Source organism: Diabrotica virgifera, chromosome 4, assembly GCF_917563875.1.
Source record: "Diabrotica virgifera virgifera chromosome 4, PGI_DIABVI_V3a".
NCBI lineage: Eukaryota > Metazoa > Arthropoda > Insecta > Coleoptera > Chrysomelidae > Diabrotica > Diabrotica virgifera.
In genome coordinates this window covers 175,708,623-175,733,911 of record NC_065446.1, presented here as the reverse complement: position 1 = coordinate 175,733,911, position 25,289 = coordinate 175,708,623, and the positions used below count along the sequence as shown (strand labels likewise).

At 33.7% G+C, this 25,289-nt stretch overlaps 1 protein-coding gene across 1 annotated transcript in view; it reads right to left on the bottom strand.

Moving 5' to 3' along the window:
• LOC126883257 (serine/threonine-protein phosphatase 2A 56 kDa regulatory subunit gamma isoform) overlaps positions 1-18,556 on the bottom strand; it is a 244,275-nt gene extending 225,719 nt beyond the window's left edge. Inside the window, exons 1-2 of the mRNA XM_050648562.1 lie at positions 18,251-18,556; positions 18,117-18,161 (exon numbers count right to left, since the gene is read on the bottom strand). Of these exons, the coding sequence (XP_050504519.1) occupies positions 18,117-18,161; positions 18,251-18,253 (48 nt within the window). The 5' untranslated portion in view covers positions 18,254-18,556. The remainder of the gene's footprint in view (positions 1-18,116; positions 18,162-18,250) is intronic.
• Positions 18,557-25,289: the final 6,733 nt, after the last annotated feature.

Sequence of the window (25,289 nt, the reverse complement as noted above, 5' to 3'; positions counted from 1 at the left end):
AGTTATCCGGAGCTGAAAAGACAGATACTAAGGATACTGTTATATAAACTTTCCAATAATTAGTTATCTGAAAATGAAAAGACCTCTAATATGTCAGATAAACTTCCCGATATACAAAAAGATAATAGAAGAATTAAGCTTTATGCTGGTTTTTCTTAATTTTTTTGGCAATGTTTAAATAAACAAATACTGATGGCATGAAATGGATCACGAACAAGGAGGAATGAAGAAGGAATTGGAGATTGTGTTTACCATTAAACGCATAAAACTGCAGTATCTGGGACACATATGATAAATCAGCACCGTTACTCCCTGCTGCAGTACATATTGCAAGGTACAGTCAAAGGTAAGCGAAGACCTGGTAGAGGGAGAATATCAATGGAACTGTTTCGAATCGCAGCTAGCAAGGTTACGATTGCTATATGATTTCCAACATTCGAAACGGATAAGAACCAAAAGAAGAAGATGGCATGAAAATGAAAGTGTATTAATACTTTTGATTAAAAACTTTATAGATTCTAATCTATAAAAGATTAAATTTTCAAAAATAAATACTTGAACCTTTGTTTTATTTTGTTAACCTGTTGAATAGAACTCTATTTTGAATATAGAATTTTAACAAATCCTAACTTTTATTAAAATTTATTGATCTTATATCTTCAATAAATATTTATTTCTATAGAAAAATGTAAAATATATTGAGTTTAATAAATGAGTTACTGATATTTTAAGTCTGATCATTGTAATTAGTAACAATTTAAAATTATTTACGTAATATTCCTTTTTACAACTTCTTGTAATAACTCAAGCTTCAATAAAATGTTCTTTTCTATATTCGTTTGGGTCAAAACATCAATAATCATATCTCAGAATATTACTTAGAGTTGTTTTTAATAAATAAAACCCAACATACAACTTTAATGATGAAAGTTTAATCAAATATCAATCCCACAATACATAAATTATCAATCCAAAGAAGCGACAAGATAAATTCAAAATACAAGTGAAGTTAGACCTTTCTTCACATTTTTGACACGTTATGTCAAAATAAAGGAACTTTTATTAAAATAAAGGTGTCCTCTAATTTTCCTTAAATACAGGCGGCCTGTATTTTATTAAAAGACAAAAATAAAAGACGCAGCAATACTGCGCATGCTTATATGTCAAAATAAAGGATCTTTTATTACAGGTCGACTTAAAAGACGTTGGCAATAACTCTCTATTATGTGAAGAGATCGCCGGCTAATGCCAAATTTGCTTGGCACGTTTTCTTGTTGATGTTTCGGGTTCTCTTCGACATGTTTCGTTTCTTGGTAGGTAGACCCCAGGGTTGCCGCATCCACGCACCTCTACATTCAGGATCTGCGTTATGAGTGACTTGGATGGACAATAGGATGCACAGACATTCGAAAGATTTGTATTAACTACTAATATTGTAGTTCTAGGATTTCGTTTAGTTTGTTTCTGTTTATGTTCTAGTTTGATGTTGTTTGTGTTTCTCTCTTTAATAAATTCTTCGTACCTTTGGACAGATTTTTGAACCGTTAGTATTGAAGACATTCTAAATTACTAGTAAGAGCTCTCATACTTATATCCAGCATCCTATGTTATACTCTCTCTTTCATACCTCCCTCTCATTAAGAACATCTTTCATGTTTGTCCTATTATGTAGATGCTAATTTTACCTACACTACTTAAAAGATTAAATGATCCAGGGATTTTTTTTTAATAATGATCAGAGAGAGAGAGAGAGAGAGAGAGAGAGAGAGAGAGAGAGAGAGAGACAGAGTGAACACGTGAGGTTTATATATCGACAACATTTCAAGGTAGTAATTAAGATCTGTGCAAAATAATCGACGAGAAAACGTGATAAAACCGGACATATTATCGATTATGCTGAAAATATACCGATGATAGATAAATCAGACATGTAGATAGCTACCGTTTAATGTGTAAGGAAATCATCTATTATGTGGTATAAAAAATTATTTTTCCGTATGATGATGAAACTTCGTAAATTGTTACAATTGATATTTAGTAAAAACTGTTAATAGGCTAGTGCTAAATAACTTGTGCGAAATACGATAGGTTGTCTTTTTAGTTTTGCATATAGGCGCTTAGAGGGCGCCTCCAATAAAGCCTTCTGACACAAACGTAACCTCGCTCAATATTTTGTTGACATAAATCGAGAGTTTCATTGCGATACAACAAGTCGTGTAGATACAGGAAATTTTTGAAATTAGCAAGTTGGTCGAAAAATGGATCTTAAAGACGAGAACATTTTCGAGCAATAATTTTTTACGGAGAGGATTATCCCAACAGCAATGTCACGCTGAATGAAATGGTTTCTGTGTTTGGGAATGAAGCATCACCCCCGTGAACTATTTCCCGCTGCTACTGCGAATTTCAACGTGGTCGCTCCAGTCTCAGCGACGAATCCAGGCTAGGTCCACCCAAAACATCAGTCACAAAGCAAAACATTGATGCTGATCGTCAGCTAAGTTATCTGGTCCAAAACTAATGAGAATTAATACGGACTAAGCACCGAGCCTTGGTGCAATCCTACTTTCACATGAAATTTATCAGTCTCTCCCACCCCTCTCCTAACACTAGTCGTTACTCCTTCATACATATCCCTCACAATCTTTACATATTCAGGGCCTCCTTTCTTATTGAGTGCCCACCACAAAATCTCTCGAAGAACTCTAGTATATGCTTTCTCAAGATCAATGAATACCATATGAGCGTTTGTTCCTTTACTCCTGTATTTTTCATCAACTGCCTTATAATGAGAATTGCTCTGTTGTTGATCTGCCCCGCATAAAGCCAAATTGATTCTCGGATATTTCGGTCTCTTCACGTATCTGTTTATCAATTATTCTTTCCCATATTTTCATGGTGTGGCTAAGAAGTTTTATAGCCCTGTAGTTTGTACATTGCTGTATATCTGTCTTGTTTTTGTAGACAGGTACTTACTAGTATACTGCTTCTCCATTCGTCTGGCATTTGTCCAACTTCCATAATTCTAACAGTAAAACGCTGAAAACGTTTGTTTTCTATCCATGAACTTCCATCAAGTAACGGTCGAATTCATCAATTATTCCATAATTCTATTAAATAAACCTGCTAGCTAACCACCTTGTTCCTGTCTCTGCCAATGCTCTCCATACTTCCCCAGGAATATCATCTGGTCCTACCGCTTTTCCTTTCTTTATTTTTTGAAGTGCTTGAGCCACTTCCTCGTTTGTTATTTTGGTGGCCATTGCTGCTACTGTCTCCGTTGACTCTACAGGCTGTCTGTCAAATTCTTCATTTAATAAGCTGTCAAAGTACTTTCTCCATCTCTTTTTGACATCCTTTTCGTGAACTAGTATTTTATTATTTTCATCTCGGATACATCTAATCTGATTAAAATCTTTTGCTTTCTTTGCTCTCTGTTTGACTATTTTATATATCTTCGTTTCGTCTTCCCTGGTATCAAGTTGATCGTATAGGTTTGAATACGCTTCTGCTTTGGCTTTTGCTACTGCTACTTTCGCTTCCTTTTTCGCCACCACATAGTTTTGAAGATCTGTGTCGGATCTGGTTTCTTGCCACTTTTTATATAATTTAAGGTCGGTTCATATATATACAAGCCGAAATTGCGTTTCTCAAGTTTTTTATAGGTCAGGAAGGAACACGTCATTCACACAATCTCGATGCGATGACACGTACAGACAATATCGCTGCGTACGCCGTCCAAACTGAACTGAGAATATCCTTTGTGTTCCTCCCAAAACCCGACAGGCCGTGGTTTGTGACGAGCGACAAACGAACAGCTCGCAAGCGGTTCGTCCCGCCGTACAAATTATACGAATATAGGTCGATTCGCATTTTACGGAACGTCAACGTCGCATCACGGACCGGCAACGTCCCTTCAAAATATTGTTTCTGAGAAACGTTAGGGTTCTGAGAGCGGTACATCCCGTGACGGTGTCGACATAATATGAGAACATCCTGGCTTAAAATACACTACAAAATATTTTGACGGGACGTTGTCGATCCGTGACGGGACGTTGACGTTCCGTAAAATGCGAATCCACCTTAAGATTATCTTGCCTGCTAGACAAAAGCTAGACTCTGCTATATTGTTAAAACGTGTTTTTATTTTCAAAATAGCATCAACCAGTGTTAAACACAAGAAGTGAAAAGGGTGAAAATCATTATCATGAATCTCTAAAGTAGAGAGAGATCTAAAATATTGCTTATCAGAATGAATGAAATTGGTTCTTTTATTATGCATAATATTTTTAATATTTTTGTTTGTTTCTTTTTTTTTTATTAATTTGATGGCTTTGGTAGGGACCAATTAACCAGACAATTTTTTTTTAACTATAATAATTTTTTTTAATTTAAAACTCATCCTTCCTCACGATTACAGTGCTGAAAAAATTAGTAAGGTAAGATTAATGTGTGCAAATTTTTCTTTTGTTTTCTTTATAATTTAATTTTTACTTATGTTGTTATATATGTATAATTTAGTTTGTTTTTTTTAACTTCTTATTATTCATTTTTACTATTGTTTTTTTTTCCTTTTTTGTTTGTTTGCTGTTAATTTTTAATTATTGAACTTTGACAATTAATTTCTAAGGTGGTACGAAGTTCGCCCGCCGGGTCAGCTAGTTTATTATTAAAAAGCAAAAATGTTCATGCTCTATCATTTAATTTACGTTTTAATGACAAAGAAGAAAATGTTTATCTATATTAACATTAGGAATCATAAAAAATGTTGATTGAATCATGTTAGATATTCTAGATACCTGATTGTTTTATTATGTCTGGTTAATGTCTACATTCTGTATTGTAAGTATCACCTTTTAGCTGTGAAAAACCAGTTCCAATACAAATTAATATGGTATTTATTAATTTATGTAAACTTGTTATTAATACTAAGTCGTTAGTGTTTACTTGGTAACGTATAGAATTACTATTTTTAAATTGATATTTTTAGTTTTAGACTTTCCCTTTTTTAAGTACCTACTCAAGGTCATCAAGGTTCTAGAAACACTGAACTTATCTTTATTATTATCTAAACGTACATTAAAAGGAAAATATAAAAAACAATTAAGGTTTTATCACCATATTACAAGGACCATTGCGACATATCTCTCCCACTAAAAATACGGTTGCTAAAATGAGAAGTCAAAAACGCAAAGTTTCATGAAAATGACGTTTAAAGTTTGTCCTACAACATATAAAAATATTAAAAAAAAATTTGTTAGTTGTGACACTATACAGAAAAAATAACGAAAAATTTACGAAATCTTATTTATCAAAAGTGACACTTGCAGTACAGAATATATTCTTTTTCTCATGATAATCTTTCAGTGCGTCACAGTTTTTCGATTTCTTTCTAACGCATTAAGAGGTCATATACGTTTCTCGAGCTTAAAAAGTAGTCTAAATGTAATGATAAATTGTACAAAAACTATTGAGCTAATTGATTTCATTTTTTTTTAATTTTAAAGGATAAAACATATATTAAAAGTTAAAAAATAATTTAAAAACGTGGCGGCTGCGTCCAGTGGCGTAGAACGTGTTTTTTTTCAGGTCAAACGGTGGGCATGATAACTGCTTAACCGTTCGTCCGATTAACGTCATTTTTGGCATACATATTCTAAATTAGATTCACTATCGTGTGACGAGAGCTTTTTTGATTAAATTTAACCATTTTCGAATAGCAATAAAAAAATAGACTATTTTTTTGGTGAGAATTACGACTTTTTTTTTTTAAATTTCGACCATTTCCGTAATCTTTTTTTTCTTAAATTCCTCTCGTCACACGAGAACTATTACTCTAAAAAATGATAACAAATAAACAATTTTTGTTTCAGATAAACATTACGAGCTGAATCATGCCCACCGTTTGGCCTGAAAAAAACACGTTCTACGCCACTGGACGCAGCCGCCATGTTTTTAATTATTTTTTAACTTTTAACATATGTTTTATGCTCCTTAAGAGTCCACCTTTAATATTTAAAAAAAATGAAATCAATTAGCCCAATAGTTTTCGTACAATTTATCATTACATTTAGACTACTTTTTGGGCAACACGGCAGTCAAAACGAAAACAAATATTGTATTTACCGTCTGCAATAAACTCAATTTTAGAGAGTTGCAACGGGAAATAAGTTATTAAAAGTATCCAGTGAACAATATAAGACATTAAGTTAAGGTTAGTGATAATTAAAAACATTAAAATCGGTGAAATAACATCAAAATAGAACCAAGGACATACAAAAAGTAAGATCGCTAAAATTGTTAAGCCTGTTTAACAACAAAACGTAGACACGAAACTCTGGCCGATGAAATTGCGACGTTGCCGTTGTGAGTAGATTTTCCAGGTAACCACAGAAAATAACAACCGATAACAAATATACAAAATAAATACGGTAAACGCTGTCTTCTCTGCACTTTTGAGGTGGAAGACAGTGTTTGGCACCGGAAAATGGAAAGGTATCTGGAAACTTTAGACAGTGATGACACACAGTCAGAAGGAGGGTCAAAAAGGAAGGACAGATATATGGATAACGAGGAAGATGATATTTTTAGAAAGAGCAAAAAGTTCTCGAGAACACCAACAAAAAATCAAGAGAAAAGAAATGAAGAAACAAAAATTGATCAATTATTAATAATGGTGAGACACCTCACCGATGACATTAAGGAAATAAAAAGAAAGCAAGGAAGCAATAGAAAAGCTCATTATAGAAAACAGAGCGCTGAGAAAAGAAAATGCGGAACTAAAACAAGAGAATATAGAAATCAAGGAGGAACTCAGAGAAATAACAAACCACATGGAAGTTATGGAAAAACACCGACGAATAAATAACGTAGTCATGAACGGTCTAAGGATAGACACATATGAACAAGCAGGGTTAAAAGAAACAACTAACAATTTCATCAAACAACACTTAGGAGTAGAGGTTAAAATAAGGAATGCTCACAAGCTAGGAGAAAAAACATGCCTCATTGAATTAGAAAACCAAGAAGAAAAAAGAAAAATAATGGAAAAAAAGTATAAGTTAAAAGAAATAAGAGGGCTGAAGGTATATATTAACGAAGATGCAACCATAAGAGAACGAGAAATACAGAAAACAATTAGAAACATTGCTCAGGAAGAAAGAAACAAAGGAAATGAAGTCAAGATTGGAGTAAAAAAAATATGGGTAAACAACAACGAATGGAAGTGGAACGACAAAGAAGGAAAAATGATCAAAACAACATCAAAAAACTAGCAGACAATTGTACCATGGGAATAACGATGACGACACAAGTACAGAAAAAGGATAACGATAATTCAAAAAAAGGACAAAAGAGAAAAAAAATGAAAACCGGACAAAAACACAAGAGAACATGTCGAAAAGAACACTTACTTTTAGGAACATGGAATGTAAGAGGCACATATAGAGAAGGTAAACTTAAACATCTAGCGAGAGAAATCGAAAAGTTCCAATTTGACATAGTAGCCTTGCAGGAGACGAAACAGCTGGGAAATGATATATTAGAAATAGAAGATACAGTGTTTTTTAATAGCGGCGGAAAGAATAGAACATTAGGCACAGGTTTTATGCTACGAAAAGAACTAAAGGAAGCAATAGTAGAATTCAAACCAATATCAGATCGAATATGTAGTATCAGGATCAAGGGAAAATACCAAAAAATCACTCTCATAAATATTCACGCACCATCTGAAGAAAAAGATAATGATGTCAAAGAATCTTTTTACAGTGAACTAAATAGAACAATCGAAAGTATACCCAGATACGACATGAAAATTATTTTAGGCGACGCAAATGCCAAAATAGGGAAGGAAGAAGTATTTAGACAGACAATAGGAAAACATAGTAAACACAATGAAACTAATGAAAACGGACAGTTCCTCATAGATTTTGCAAGAGAAAAAAATATGATCATAATGAGCACATATTTCGAAAGAAAAGAAATACACAAGGAAACATGGATATCGCCAGATAGAAAGACCAAAAACCAAATAGATCACGTGCTGATCGAAAAAGAAGAGCAGCAATGTATAAAGAAGATTAGAACATACAGAGGACCAGATGCCGACTCCGACCATTACATGGTGGGTATCAAAATGAAGCAACTGATACCTGAAAACAAAAACAAAATAAAAGAAAAGAAATGTATAAATAAACCAATTCGGTTTGCAACAAAAAAAGAGCAAGAAACATACAGAGAAACAATGGAAAGGGAACTAAAAAAGATACAAATAGAAGAACAAACGGAGAACAACTGGGAAATCATAAAGCAAGTAATGAACAAAGCAGCAAAAGAATGTAATAAACAAGAGATTAAAAAGAGGAAGGAGTGGTTCGACATAGAGTGCCAAAAAGAAATAGAACTAAGACAATCATTAAGGATGGAAATGATCAAGAAAGAAACAACAGAGACGCATGATAGATATATAGAACAAAGACAAAAAGTAAAGAGGTTGTTGAGAGAAAAGAAGAGAAAACACTTAGATAATAAGCTAAAAGAAATAGAAGAGAACTACAGAAATAAAGAAATAAAAAACCTGTATCAAGGTGCCAGAAACGAGAAAAGAGGATACCAGCAAAAACCCATATTCGTTAAAAACAAAGCTGGAGATAATATAAGCGGCGAAGCAGAAATAGTAGAGAGATCGAAAGAGTATTTTGACGAATTACTAAATGGCAAGAATAAGCCAAACCAAAATGAATCCATAGAAGCAGAGACAGAAAATGAACAGTTAGAAGACATAGAAGATAATCCACCGAGCAAAGAACAAATCGAGGAAATAATTAGAAATCTTAAAAACAACAAATGCCCTGGAAGCGATAACATAACAGCAGAGATGATGAAATATGGTGGAAAATTGCTGAATGATTGGATACACAAAATCATAAAAGATATATGGTTAAAAGAACGAATACCAGAGGACTGGAAGGAAGCAATTATCTGCCCATTACATAAAAAAGGCGACAAAACAGAATGCAGTAATTACAGAGGAATAGCTTTACTAAATACCGTATACAAAATCCTAGGAAAATCAATAAAAGACAAACTTGAAAAAGAAGCTGAAAATATAATAGGCGAATATCAGTGCGGATTTAGAAGAGGGAGAAGCACAACGGACCAAGTATTCGTAATCAGAGAATTACAAGCAGAAAGCTATGAACACAACCTACCAACGATAGCACTATTCATCGACTTCCAACAAGCATACGATAGAATAAAGAGGAAGAAATTAAAAGAGGCGCTTGAGGAATTGGGAGTTAGCAGAAAGCTACGTAACATGATACATCTCACTCTGGAGAATACAGAAAACAGAGTCAAAATAAACAATCAATCATCAGAAAAATTTATAGTAAACGAAGGATTAAGACAGGGCGATCCTCTGTCATCTTTACTCTTCAACTTATGCCTAGAAAAAATAATGCGAGAAGCAAAAATCAATAGAGAAGGACTCATATATCAAAGAAGACACCAAGTTTTGGCGTTTGCGGATGATGTGGTGTTACTGGCAAGAGGAAAAAAAGAGCTACAGGAGATGGTACAGAGAATAGTAAAAGCAGCGAAGAAAATGGGACTATATATAAATTCAACTAAAACAAAATGTATGGAGTGGACAGATGGTCAGTTTAGGAATGGTCAAAAGTTTAAAGTAGAAGTAGAAGAAGGAACATCATACGAATTCGAAATGGTAGAAAGATTTACATACCTAGGGGCAATAATATCACGTAAACCTATCATTAAAGAAGAAATACAAGCTAGAATAATGGCAGGCAATAGAAGTGTACATGCGCTTAATGTAATGTTGAAAAGCAAGTTTCTATCAAGAAGGGCAAAAGTACAGCTATACAAAACAACTATACAGCCAATAGTAACATACTGCAGTGAGACATGGACAATGACAAAAAATGAACAAAATTTACTGGAGATCTGGGAAAGGAAAATACTAAGGAAGATATATGGAGGAAAAATAAGGGACGGTTTATGGATAAGAAGATCAAATGATGAGTTAAAACAATTATACAACCAACCTAATATAATAGGAGTGATAAAGGCTCAGAGACTTAGATGGCGAGGTCACATTGAAAGGATGCCAAACACGAGGACTCCAAAGAAGGTACTAAACTACACTATAACTTCAAGAAAGAGAAGAGGAAGGCCGAAAAATAGATGGAAGCAAGACGTCGAAAAAGATTTGGAAAGAATGGGGCTAGAGGGCCAAAAAAGAAAAATGAGTGACAGGAAGGAATGGAGGAAAATCACATATCAAGCCAGAGAAGAGCTCAGCACATAAAGAAACGTGAAAATGAAGAAAGAAGAAAAAAACAAACTTTTCAAGCCATGGGCCTCTAAGGCCTTTAGTGCTATTGTATATATATTAGACTACTTTTTAAGCTCGAGAAACGTATATGACCCCTTAAATTGTATGTGACAGAAAAAAAGGCACGTCGGTTGATTACATTTCGTCGGTGACATTTTTATAACATTTATTCTAGTTGTCGATCGATGGCGCCATAATAAAAAAATAATTTTTTTTTAATTAGATAATAATATTACAAATATAATCTGTATAATTTATAAGACTATACGAATCAAAGAAAATACCATTTTATAAATGCAAGAAACACATTTGATTTGTTTTTATTCCAAATTGAAAATAAAATGTGACAACTGTCAGATTTAACTAAAATGTCATGTTAGAATAAATGTCATAAATGTGTATTATCACGGACTTACCCTTTTTCCTATCATTTGTTACGCACTGAAAAATGATCATGAAAAGGACAATATCATTATTATTATCTGGTTAACAGACTTATACTTTTTAATGATGTAACTTTAAATACAAGTGTAACAACATTAAACACAAAATACTGCAAAAAGAAAGATAAATAAGTGATAAATGTGTCACTTTTCTTGAGCACATATGCAGATTGCTCTGAATAAAGTAATCACATTACTGTCTTAACTCGACAAACGACACTTTATACGCATCTTAGATGGACAAATGCTTTGCATAAGTCAAGATGTGACACTCTTTGTGTTCGGTGCATCGTTGATTTCTGATAATCACACTAGTGTCATCTAACGATAAATACTTGACCGATAGATGTAACGCTTTGTGAGATAGTTTATAGTTCTATTAAACTGTTGGTGCAATAAAACCGATTTTAAAATTTTGCTGAGATATGACACTCTTTGAGCGGTGGTGCGATATCCTGGACGACTCACACCACCAATGTAGAGGTATTGCGCCGAATGGGAAAATAAAAAGAAATCTCTTTCACAATTAAGAAACGGAAACCGAATACCTCGGTCATATTATGAGACATGATAAATATCATAATATACTCTCAACTGATAATAAAGGGTAAAATAGAGGGCACACGCGGACCCAGAAGAAGACAGTCAAGGCTTCAAAACTTACGCCAATGGTTTGGACTAATATCGATTAAGTTATTCAGAAACGCCGCAAACAAAATTAAAATTATTGCTATGATGATAGCCAACATCCCCAATGAACAAGGCGCATGAAGAAGATTACAAGGACACGTAAGTAGGTGATAATTAACAAAAATGACAACTGTATGTCATCCTCCTTAAATAACTAGACACGAAAACAAATTTAAGTACAAAATGTTGTCCACTGATGCAAATAAAGGTACCAGACCTTATTTATTTACCTACTAGATTCTAGTGTAGAATATCTAATACTCGCTTTACACCAACAATAAATTGATGAAGAAATTGACCAACTTCTTTAAGGTGAAATTTAACGTGTACAAAACACAATTTTATATCTAATTTTGATTCACGGTAAAATCACAGAACACTTTAGGTGTAAAATTCGATGTCAAATTCTGTCTTGTACCACAAACCATACATTTTGTACACGTCAAATTTGACCTTGAAGAAGTTGCGTCAATTTCTTCATCAATTTATTGTTGGTGTTGGTTTTAGAAAATTACCTTGATATTGAACACAGCTAGGATATGAACTCTAATCACTCCCCTATAGTGTTAAGTATAAGATGAGGGATATAGACACACATCAGATCTGTATGCCAATCAAACAAGAAAACAGGAAAACCCTGGTTTGGAAGATAAGCCTTGAAGGCAAAATTAATCTGGACATTCCACTAAAAGATAGAACATCTTGATGATGAAGTAGAACTAGTGAATATGAATACACTTATACGGTGCCTCTCAGAAGCCTTTTTCAGTGCATCACAGTTTTTCGATTTCTTTTTAACGCATTAAGTTGGAAGCGACAAAAAAAGGTACATTAGTGATTACTACTCATTTATAACAATTATTCGCAGTTCTATCAGTTGTTGATAGATGGCGCTATAATATAAAAATGATTTACGTATTATCTATACAACTATAATATATACCAGTGGTTCCCAACTTTTTATGTCTGGCGACGCACCTTCTGATGTTTTTTCATATTTGCGACCCATCCCTCACCCATGATGATATATATGTATGTTATTCAACTATTGTAAGAGCCATGCCGCAACCCATCTGAAATCCATTCACAACCCACTAGTGGGTCGCGACCCACCGGTTGGGAAACGCTGATCTATACAATTTATAAAACTATACAAATTAAAGAACATACCTACCTTTTTATAAATGCAATAAACAATTTTTTTCCGTCACTTGTGACGCACTGAAAATGCCTCTCAGAAGCACCATACATGCACTGTGCACTAGAAAATTTCAATTACAGCACAGAGCACTCAGTTGGTAAAAAACCCCTGAGCTATTTATAGGAAGGGATTCGCAATGTTGACAAGTTTTGTACAAAATGTCAATTTTTAGTAATTTCTAATAATAGTGATGAATATTGTCATTGTTCATTTGCTCTAAAAATGCAAATTTCGAATGCTCAAGCTGATGAAATAGTACACTCACTGAAAAAATTTATTGGATGATTTGGAGAAATTTTAAAATTGTCCATTTATAATAAGCTATTATGAGTCTATCAACAAATGCCAAGATCAGTATGAATATATAGTTGTCAAATATGTGATTATACAATAGCTATGCTTTGTTTTTAAGCCAAGGAGCAAACTATAAAGACACATTAACGCCCAAGAAAGTTACTAGAAGAATCACTAAATACTTCTAAACCATAAATATTATGTCGCTAAAGTTAAAGAGTTCTAAATAAAAAAGATTCATAACAGTGAAGTAAACTTGCCTGATATTAGACCAATTACAAAAGCATTATGGTGCAGTAAATTTGAATTACTTCTGGTTTAAAAACAGGGCATAGTAATACAGATGTCATCCACAGATTTTAGAATAAAGTGACTATACATTACTAATGTAAAAAACGTTATAGAAATATTACTAAATACAGCTGACATTTTAATACATGCCTTATAGATTAACACCTAAAATTGCTCAATGATCATATCATAATAAACAATTTTGTAAACCTAAGAAAAACTGTCAAGAATATTATTCAATAAAAAATTGTTTACACCAAAGAATCAACAATATTCAATAACATACCTTAGAAAAAGCAGTCCGTCAGGTAGACACTGACAAACTTAAACATAATGAGATATACTAACGTGAACATGTATTAATTATTTATTAAGCTAAGTTTTGAATTCAATCAATTGACGTGTTAGAATAGATAATTATGTTATGTTGTAATTTTTAAGATTCAATATGTATGGTGTGTAAATTTTAATGTTTATTCTTTTGATATTTTGATAGCCACATAGTTGTAGATTCAAATGAGTTGATTAGCCTTGTAGACCTTTCCTGAGTTTAACTGCAACCTGTTAGGTAGATTATCATTTGGTTTTCCTCATTTTAATATGGCAATGACCTTCAAGAATTTGAGTTCCTGTGGTATGGTACCAGTCTTCATAATGTCTGTGAAAAAGTGGGTCATCCCACTCTTCCATATTTGCCGCTGTGAATTAAGAATTCGGGATGCTAGGCGGTTTTTGGGGGCACTGAATACGAATATGCTATCAGAACTGACAACTGACCTCCGGATGCCCAAGGTCACTGCTAAGGCATGTTATCTTCTGGAGTTTGGAAGGTGTTTGGGCACCAGATGCACATGGGGGTCGGTTCTGATGGCAAATTCTTGTTCAGAAACTCAAGAAACCCAAATAATCTGTTTAATTTAGTGTCGAAAACCCTCGAAACTCCAGATAGAATGCCTAAGCAGTGAATGTGGTCGGTTCTTGGGGTTACTCATGGGGAGTTTTTGGGGCTACTGAACACAAATACACCATCAGAACTGACTCCAAGAGCACCTGTACCCATGGTCACTGCTAAGGAACACGATCTTCTGGAGTTTCAAAGGATTTCAGTACTGAATGCATTCAAATAGATTATGAATATGCCATCATAACTTACCCCCGGACCACCTAATGCACAAGGTCACTGCTAAGGAATGTTGTCTCCTGGAGTTTGGAGGGTTTTTGGGCACCAGGTGCACCGGAGGTCAGTTCTGATGGCATATTCTTGTTCAACAACCCCAGAAACCTGAGTAGTAAACTGTTTGCATCAATTTAATGTCAAAATCCCTCGAAAATACAGATGACATGACTTAGCAGGTGCTCCAGTGGTTGGTTCTGATGGAGTTATTTAGCAACCCATAAAACCCGGAGTAACTAAATCTGGCCCTTAATACACTTGTTTTGACATGTTTATGCACTTTTGGATGCATTTTAAAATGCAGTTATGCATTTCCACCCATTTTTCTATTGTACACTTTTTTCTCAATATCATCCTAGACATGCAAAAAGTTGCAAGTTTCTAGGTGCTGTATTTAAAAATGGATTTATTTTGTGCTAAATGCACTGGTCTGATTATACAGTGATGAGCGCGCTAATAACTGGCAAAATAGCACAAAATATGGATAACGTGTATTAAGTTGTGAGATAAAAAGAAATAAAACTAGTCAAGTTGGTTAATTTAACGATATTAACCAATATTATATTTATTGTTTCCCACCTTTACACATATCACAAGGGTCTCATTGTGGTCCCTTGCTCTTTAACTTGTTCATTAACGATATTGGTAAGGCTATCAAAAACTCACACTTTCTACTATTTGCTGATGATCTTAAGTTATTTCGTTACATACATGATATATCAGATAGAGATCTTCTGCAAGATGATGTTAATAATATATGTTTATGGTCGAAACAAAATGGTTTAAGCCTAAATCCGACTAAATGTTCTTGTATTTCATTTGGTCGTATAAATAATCTAACAGCTAATAGATATGTTCTTAATGATGTACTCTTGGATTCAGTTACCGAGATTAAAGATTTGGGTGTATTATTGGATTGTGCATTGACATTTAGAAGCCATTATCTTAAAATTAAGGAAACAGGATTTCGCAATCTTGGTTTTATTTATCGCAACAGTCATGATCTCTCACCTACTGTATTCAAATTACTGTACTGCTCTCTAGTGCGCTCAGGACTTGAATACTGCTCTGTTGTTTGGTCTCCATTTCATCAAGTTTACATTGATGGATTGGAGAGCGTTCAACGGAAGTTTCTAAGATCCTTAGCTTATAAAGCACAGACTAATATAAGAAATACTGAAAATTTCGTCATAGATTATTCAGGAATAATGTCTCAATTTAATATTGCTACACTGATGAACCGCAGGTTGAGAGCTGATATGTTGTTTCTATTCAAAATTTGTCATTGTTGGATAATGTGTACTTAAACACAATACATAGAACTCGACACACTGCACTCTTTTATATTCCTTTTCATAGGACTGAGTATGCTCGTCATTTTCCCTTGTCGAGAATGCTCAGCTTATGCAATGAAATGCTACTTGATCCGTTCTGTCCAAGCATTAATGTCTTTAAAAGACAGCTTCAGAGTTTATTGATTTAAAATATGTGATATTGTTTATCTTCTGTTATTGAATTTACTGTCTTATTTTACAAATTTTGTTGTTTAATTGTCTTTTATTCGTTGATTTTTGATGTTTTTTGTATATGATTTTTACTTTTACTATTTTTTTTTGTACTCGTTTGTAAATGGTTCTACCGTTGAAATAAATAAATAAATAAAAATAAATAAATATCAAAGGAGTATGTCAACTAAAACTGTCACTATGACAATGGTAGTTGCCAAACTAGTGTGATAAGTCTAAAGGTAGGAAACAATCAATATAATGTAAATTTATAGGTTAATGTTGCGAAATTTCCCCGCTCGATTAGTTTCATTTTTTTTTATCTCACAACTTAATACGTTTTCCATCTTTTATGCTATTTTGCCGGTTATTAGCTTGCTTATCACTGTATAAATGCAGTGTGTATTGTACATCATAACAGTATACATATCGTCCCTTAGCTTACAACACCGCTCAAGTCGAAAATTAACTGTTTTCAGATTTTAATACCATTGGATACACCTGCTCATTGCGCATCTAATCATTTGTCACATGATTTAGATTTCAGTCAATAAGATGCCATAATTCAAAAAGTAGTAACACCGCACAAATTGTCAACACCTATATCATGGTCAACACCCAATGAACTGTCAACACCGATGGAATGGGCAAGAAGTGAATTTAATGACGCCAGGATGAGATAGCGCTAGTCAGGGAAGGAGGGAAGATAATGGCCATCTTTCGTAAACAAAAAATTTGTAGTGATAGTCAGCGTTGCCAGCTTGGGGTATTTTTCCATAATTTTGGAGTAATTTGAAAGCGTCTAGAGGAATTTTTCTAAGCAGAAATGGTTGGGGAGGGACAATTATGAGATATTTTAAGGGGTCATGGTAAATTAAATTTGCGTATATACGTAGAACTGTAAAATTATACTCTCATATAATCGAAGACGATAGGACCTATGAATTATTTCCAGGACCTTCTGTTGATAAGTAGTATAATTTTGGTTTACTGTTCTCTACATTTGACTACTAATTTATTAAAATGCGGCAAAAATTTAAATTTAAGAGGTTTGAGGTTCAATTTGAGGGAATTTCAGTTTCTAAGTGGGGGATTTATAAAATCACATCTGGCAACTCTGGTCATTATGATAATATCCAACCAATGAAGAAGTCAAATTTTCCCTGACAAGCTCTGTCTCTCTCTAGGACCTCTCACTTGTATGTTGGCCGCAATCTCGCTTCACTGTTTGAATGGGATGGGGCCATTCCATCCGTGTTGACAGTTCATTGTCAACACCTCACAAGTCGCTCTATGATTATTATATTTGTACGTGAGGTTTACTGCTGAAAAGTCTAGTATCCAAGAAGTTTTTATAGAATTAAGAGGTGGGCTATATAATAAAGTAATGTTTATTCACTTACACGTATTAATATAGAAAGAAATGATAATAAAATAACTTAAACGGTGTTTACTAACGGTACTTTTTTTTCAACTTAGGCTGTGTTTCAAAACATAGTTTTTTTCGTCTACTGTATAGGTGGTAAAAATTACTTATGTGGTGTTGTTAGCTAAGGGACGATATTGCAAATTTAAACTAAGGTATTCTTTAGGTATCCAAAAGGTTAATATTTATTTTTTTATATTTTTAATTAAGTATGTCACTAAATGTCCAAATGAAGATATTAAGTAAAATCCTTATCAATATTTATGTCTTAAAAATACTTATGATAAAACAGTTATAGTGGATATAAGTATACCTATAATGATTTATGTAAGTATTCCCAGCTTCAGCTCATTTTAAAAATAGATTTCATTAAAAACAATGTTATTCAAACAAAAGCATAGATTTAACTGACTGGCCTATGTATATTTATAAGAGTAAAATATTTACTTTCATAATATTTATATGCAAGGTATAATAGATTGTATGCATACATTATTGTAAAAACCTCATTGTCCACATTTTTAATGTAAGCAATAAAATATTGGTTTTGAATTACATTACTTCCGCACACCAACTGAATTAAATTAAAAACATAAGATGAGCACAAAAATGTATGAGTTCTTACTAAAAAATGTAGTTATTTCAACAGATTCCAGGTCTAAAAATAGCTACTAATGTAAACTTAGTATGACTGAGTCGCACACACACATTACATTTAATAAAATTAGAGATACTCACCTCCAGATCACTGTCACCATTTCCTATAATTTTATTTTTCGGATCCTGCAAAAAAGTACCAATTGACAACAGTTCTGAGACACACTAACCTATTTGACGTTTGGTATTGTTTGAATATTTCTGCTCCTACTTACCATTTTTGATGAATACAACCTATGTTGATAGTTCTAATTAAACGTGGTTGCTGATTTACTAATTAATTGTAATAATAAATTAACAAAACAAGAATGGCCACGGCATCAATCAACAAATTCCGTTACCGATTTCCACACTTGTACGAAAACCACAACACTACAGTTCAGTCTATTAGTTAACAATAAAACTAGTTGCCAGTTTGTTTATACGATAAAACATGTAAAAAGTCAATGATTAATTAATGAGAAAGTTAATAAAATATAAAAAGGGTTAAAATATACATCGCACCGGACATTTTACAAGTAGCGGTAAATAAAAGAACTAACAACTATCAACAGAGAAGATCAGAACCACTTCATTGTTCTGTCTCAGCGCCGCCATCTATATGTAATAATCTACATTACGTATATTTATTGCAGGAAACATCGTCAAACGTGAACGGTCGTACCCATCTCATCGAGAGCTAACTCATCGAATCCCAACTCCCTTACACCCAAAACGCATACGCACCAAATCGTATACGACCCTATTCATATACACACCAACTCGATACTGAACATCAGATAAATAAATTGTTCATAGTCCATTCTTTAACGGTAAAATATTGCAAAACCTCTAAATTTTAAAGAACCGCTTGGATTGACATGAAATTTGGCATACACATAGCTAACAAGTCAAAGAAAAAAAGTGATATTGTGCCGATATGTGCTTTTGCGCTGGGGGTGGTTTTCACCCCTTCTTGGTGGTGAAAAAATATTCGTCCAAAGTAAGTCAGGAAATGGATAAACTGGCTAATTTTAAATAACTTTTGTTCTATAGAGTTTTTTTAACTAAGTCAATACTTTTCGAATTATTTGGCAGTGAATATGTTAATTTTTTCAACAAAATAACCACGCTTTTAGACGGTTTTTCGCAAATAACGCAAATACTAGTAAGTATTTTGTCGAAAAAACATTCTTAGCAAAAATATAGCCTGTAAAAAATAAAAAAAAAAATGGTGTATATTATATCACGTCTCTATACCTAGTAGAAGCAGAGTTATAGCAAATGAAAAATAGGTTCATATTCGTCAAATTCCAAATGGAATACTTTAACGTGAAATAACCAAAAATGAAGCACATTTCGGGGAAAACTTATTACTTAAAGTGTTTAAAAAAAGCTTCATTTTTGTTTAAAAAAGAATCTAGCATCAAAAGTAAACCAGTTACGCTCAAAATAAAGTTAGTCCCTTTTTGTTTTAGTAAAAAAATCGAGAAAATCACCCCCTAATTAGTATCTTAGATGAACTTAATCGTTACGACTTCACAAGTTTCTTGACTCGGTGTATGTATTGTTTATATGATCTGTAAGTTTCATCGGTTCAAAGTTCTTATTATTGAAAGGGCTGTAGTTAAAAGGGGTTGAACGAGTCACTGATCACGAATGTATGCAAATTTATAAACACCAAATCTTAATCAATTTTTGTCTAACAGAAAAACAAAAAAATACATGATATTCAGAAAAGCAATGCTGACTTTTTTTGTTTTTCGAGATTTTTGGTATCTGTTCGGGAATCCTTATTTCTTTATTTTAATATTGCTATGATTCTACTATTTATTTATTTTCGGGTAGAATAAGCTTTAGACAATTTAATTATATTTAGTTATTTTGGTATGCCCCCTGTAAAATGACGCGGAATAACCTTCTTAATGTCAATTTTTAAAATTATCCACAAGCTCAAAGCTTATCGCTTTCGGTACGCATGTATAAAACTGGACATGCGTTAAGTACTTTAAGGACAAGGTACCACTACTGTGATTTCGCTTCAAGCTTTCAACGAAAAAGGTACTCCCTTTCGTGATCTTGACGGTACCGTCCCGCGTTCCACGTGCATCGCGAATTCCATGGAAGGAGTCCAGAATTGAGTCACCCATTGGATCTACAAGTTTACCATATCCTAAGCATCACCGATTTCCAGGTAAGCGATATTGTGCAAAGCTTGTGGAAACATAATTTTTAAATTCTATTTTTTTACAACTCAGTTTTCATATTTCCTGCAGTTTTCATAACATTTTGAAACATTTTGGTCCTTCGAGCCGGATTTTGAGCCTTTTTTCTATTTATTTTACATAATATAAGCTTATTTTGCGTCATTTTTAAACCTTGTAAGCTTCTATAAACGACAAACGTTATAGGCTTTTTATTAACAGTCACTTTTTTGTAACTTTTAAAAACTTTACAATACGATACCTAAAGTAAATTCTCGCACATATTTTTGAATCGAGAAATTGAACGGTACATCGCTTTCTAGTTTTTGCTTTTCTAAACCTGTCGCTAATTATTATTATCGGTTAATTTGATGGGTTCACGTTAATTAGGTTTTCTTGTTTATTTTTATGTCGATTTTGATAAATAAAGTTACTTGCTGTTGTTCGCTTATTTATAACAAAACAATTATTATTTGAATTACGTTTATTATTTAAACCACTTGTGTCTTTGATTAATAAATTTTTTATTCGCTATTTAGAATACAAATCAATCACATTTAAGTAAATTTTATTAGAATATTAATTTGTTAAATTAACTTTCTAACATGTCTGATAAATTAACAAAAGCCAATTTAAAGCGAACTACTGCTTTTAAACGATTACAAGAAACTTACGAGTGTGGTCTTAAAGTTTCGAATGATGAGTCTTTAAAGCCTGAATTTCTTGCTAGAGCCAATGCTATTGATGGCACTTATAATGAATTTCAAAGTAATCATAACACTGTTATTTCATTAATCAATGATGATGAATTTTCTTCCTATGATGAGATGAGATTAAATGCTGATAAAGCCTTTTATGGAGTTTTATCACTAAAACATGATTTTTTGTTGAATGACTCATCTTCTCAAGCGGCAAACATGTCTACTGTAGATAATTCTAATTCTTCTAACCGTAGAAGTGTCGTAAACCTTCCAAAGCTTTCCTTGATGCGTTTCGAAGGTTCTTATAAAGATTTTCCTACTTATTTTGATGTCTTTAACAGTCTAATCCACAATAATCCTGACATATCTAATGTTGAAAAGTTTCAGTATCTGCTTTACTTCTTTGGGTAATGAACCCCTAGCTTTAATCAAAGGCATTCCTCTTACTGAGGACAATTATACTGTAGCATACGAAAAGCTGGAAAAAAGATATAAAAATACACGTATCTTAGCTAGCCACTATTATAATGAAATTTTTAATGCTCCCTCAATTTCAAAGGCAAATTCTTTTGAACTAAGAAAATTATTAAGTGTCTTTTCAGAAAATGTTGCTGCTCTCAGGGTAATGAAGTTGCCTGTAGATCATTGGGATTTTTTGCTATTTAACATGCTTCTTAATAAATTAGATTCAAAAACCAGAACCAATTTTGAACTGGAACATAGCCTTAGCCAGGAATTGCCAACTTATAGGCAATTAATGTCGTTTTTAGATAGACAATGCATCGCACTGGAGTCTGTTCAGTATATTGCTTCGTCATCTCACAATTCAAAGGTGAACAATAAAAAACACGTATCTAGTTTTCTGGTGGAATCCAGCCCTAATTCAGTTGAGCAGTCTAAGTGCATCTTATGTTCTTCGCCTCATGCCTTATATAAGTGCGGAATATTTCTTTCTAAATCCCCTCAAGAGAGGTTTTCTATTGCTAAACAACACAAACTTTGCGTTAATTGTTTAGTTTCGCCACACTCTATGAGGAATTGTGTGTCATCTCATAAATGTCGTGTTTGCAAATTCCCCCATCATACAACATTGCACTTTGATAAAAAATCAAACGATACAGCTTCTGAGCAGAATTCAAACGTTCAGTTTACTTCTTCCAACCCCTCTGTTGGTCCGTCAGTGGGTTGCAACCCGTCTACTAGTTCTTCGATTACCAATACCCTTGTAAATACTTACATCAATTCTGACTGTATTACAAGCACCTTATCACTTCCTCAATCAACTATTTTATTGTCAACCTGTGAAGCGGAAGTAAAGGATATTCGAGGTAACTTTACCACAATACGAATTCTTCTTGATACAGGTTCTATGGCGAATTTTATTTCTGAATCTTGTGTTCAACGTCTTGGCCTTTCAAAAAGAAATTTTTCGATTCCTGTTGAAGGTCTCAATGGAATATCCTTGGCTGCAAACAGTGGTATAGTGCAGTGCACAATGAAACCGTGTGGACAAATCGATCCAACATTTTCATTTGAAGCCATTGTTCTTCCTAAAGTATGTTCAAATCAGCCAAAATTCCTAATTAATCCTTCTGAGTTGACACATCTTCAAACTTTAAAATTGGCAGATCCTAAGTTCCACATACCTGGTCCTATAGACATGTTAGTTGGTGCAGAACTCACTCCGTTTATTTTAAAATCGGGTAGAATTTTTGGAAATCCAAATCAACCAGTGGCATTAGAAACTGTTTTTGGATACGTTCTTCAAGGTAAAGTAAATTGCCTCCCTAATGATTCTTCTATAATTACTCTTGTTAATTGTCATATGTCTCTTGAAACAAATATCGACACGCAATTAAGAAAATTTTGGGAGCTTGAGGAGATTTCTAAATCCTTACCTTTATCCTCTGAAGATAAAAAATGTGAAGAAATATATAAGTCTTTAACTCTTAGAGATTCTACAGGTCGATTTTTTGTCCCGTTACCTTTTCGTCAAGAAAAACCTAAATTTCTTGATACTTATTCTCAAGCCCATCGACGTTTTTCGATGCTTGAAAATCGTTTTAGAAAAAATCCTGATTTACGCACAAAATATTGTGATTTTATGCAAGATTATTTAAATAAGGGTCACATGTCTCTCGTTCCTACAGAGCATAACCATTCTCCTTCGGCCTATTATATCGCCCATCATGCTATATTTAAGGAACAAATTTCCGAATTCGAGATTGTATCTAAAATAAGGGTAGTCTTTGATGCAAGTTTGCGTGACATAAACGGTGTATCTCTAAATGACACTTTACTTGTAGGTCCAAAGCTTCAGAAGGACATTGCTAGTCTTTTACTTAGATTTCGATTTTATGCCTATGTCTTTGTTTGCGACATTAAGCAAATGTACAGACAAATTAATGTGATTGCCGACTATTGGGACTATCAACGTATTCTATGGCGTTTCTCCCTATCCTAACCTCTTCAGGAGTATCATTTACGCACTGTGACATATGGTATATCTTCTTCACCATATTTGGCATTACGTACCTTGTATGAACTCGCAGCTTCTGAAGAAAATAATTATCCTCATGTAGCTAAAGCTTTAAGAACTCAATTTTATATGGACGATGGTTTACTGGGAGCTAATGATATTCCCTCAGCCTTGACTCTTCAATTTGACTTAATCGCAGTTATGAAAAGAGGAGGTTTTGAACTTGGAAAATGGGCTAGTAATCACCCTGATCTAATTACTCATCTTTCTGCTTCCGATTGTCAGAACTCATCTTATAGTTTTGATAAGGACGAACCGTCATTCATCAAACTGTTGGGATTAAAATGGGATCCGTCATCAGACATATTTTCCTATTCCTATGTCCCTTTTGATCGCTCTTGTACAAAGAGACACATTTTGTCTGAAATTAGTAGGATTTTTGATCCTCTCGGATTTATTTCACCCTGTCTTCTGTTTGCAAAACGTCTGCTACAAAGATTGTGGGAGCTCAATGTCCCTTGGGATGAAATCTTATCCGACGAGATTACCGAAATTTGGACAAAATTCAAAACGGAATTACCAAATCTCGCTGATATTAAAATTGCTCGTTATTTGGGTTCTGAAGCCATATCTCGCGTCGAGTTACATGGCTTTTGTGACGCCTCTCACGTAGGTTATGCTAGTGTTGTTTACTTTCGAATTGAAGAAACCACTGGTAATATCAAAACCTTTTTGGTTAGCGCTAAGTGCAAGGTTGCTCCATTAAAGACCCAGTCTATTGCTCGTTTGGAGCTTTTGGCAGCAGTTCTTCTGGCTAACTTAAATTAATTTTGTTCAAAGAAGTTATGAGGGCTTCATAATGTTTGACGCTGTATATGCGTGGTCAGATTCTATGATAACTTTGGCTTGGTTGTCTTCTTCACCGAGTCGATGGAAGACTTTTATAGCTAACAGAGTAAGTCATATACAAGAAACTGTCCCTAATTCTAGTTGGCATCATGTGGCGTCTTCACAGAATCCTGCCGATTATGCAAGTCGTGGTCAAAGTCCGCTTCAACTTCTAAATACTTCTATGTGGTGGTCAGGCCCTCCTTTTCTTTCTATGCCTAGAACCACTTGGCCCTGTCAGCCTGCAACTGAATCTTACTCTGATTTATCAATAGAGATCCAAAAGGAGGAAAAACAAGTTGCACTTGCGGTGACAGTTAATAGTGACAATTTTCTATTTAATTTACTTAACCGATTGTCTTCTTTGCTTAAAATTCAAAGAATTTTAGCTTATGTTATAAGGTTTATAAAAAATTCTAGGTCTAAACAAAGACTCAACGAAAACAAAATCCTTACTCCTCAGGAAATAAATTCTTCACTTATACCGATCATTCGATATGTTCAGCTGGATGTTTTTTCTGATATTTTTCTTAAGATTAATCAAAATCAGTTACTGTCAAAACCTTTTCGTAAATTGGCCCCATTTGTGGACCCAGATGGTTTACTTAGAGTTGGTGGTAGGCTTAAAAGATCTTCTTTTAGTTATGACATTAAACATCCTATCCTTTTGCCCAAAACACACAGACTGACAGAATTGATAATAGAATCAGTTCACAGCTCATATTTTCATCCTGGTTTAAAGACTTTGCAATACTTGTTGCTTCAACAATATTGGATCTTATCCCCTAAAGCAGCAATTTATAAATGTTTATCTAGATGTATTACATGTTTTCGTTCTAAACCCAAGTCATATAATCCGTATATGGCTGATTTACCCTCGTTCCGCGTTTCTCAGTTAAAGGCATTCTCATCAGTTTGCATTGATTTCGCTGGTCCATTTTCGCTTTTGATGAGCAAACACAGAGGAGCAAAAACTTTTAAGGGTTATGTCTGTTTATTTGTT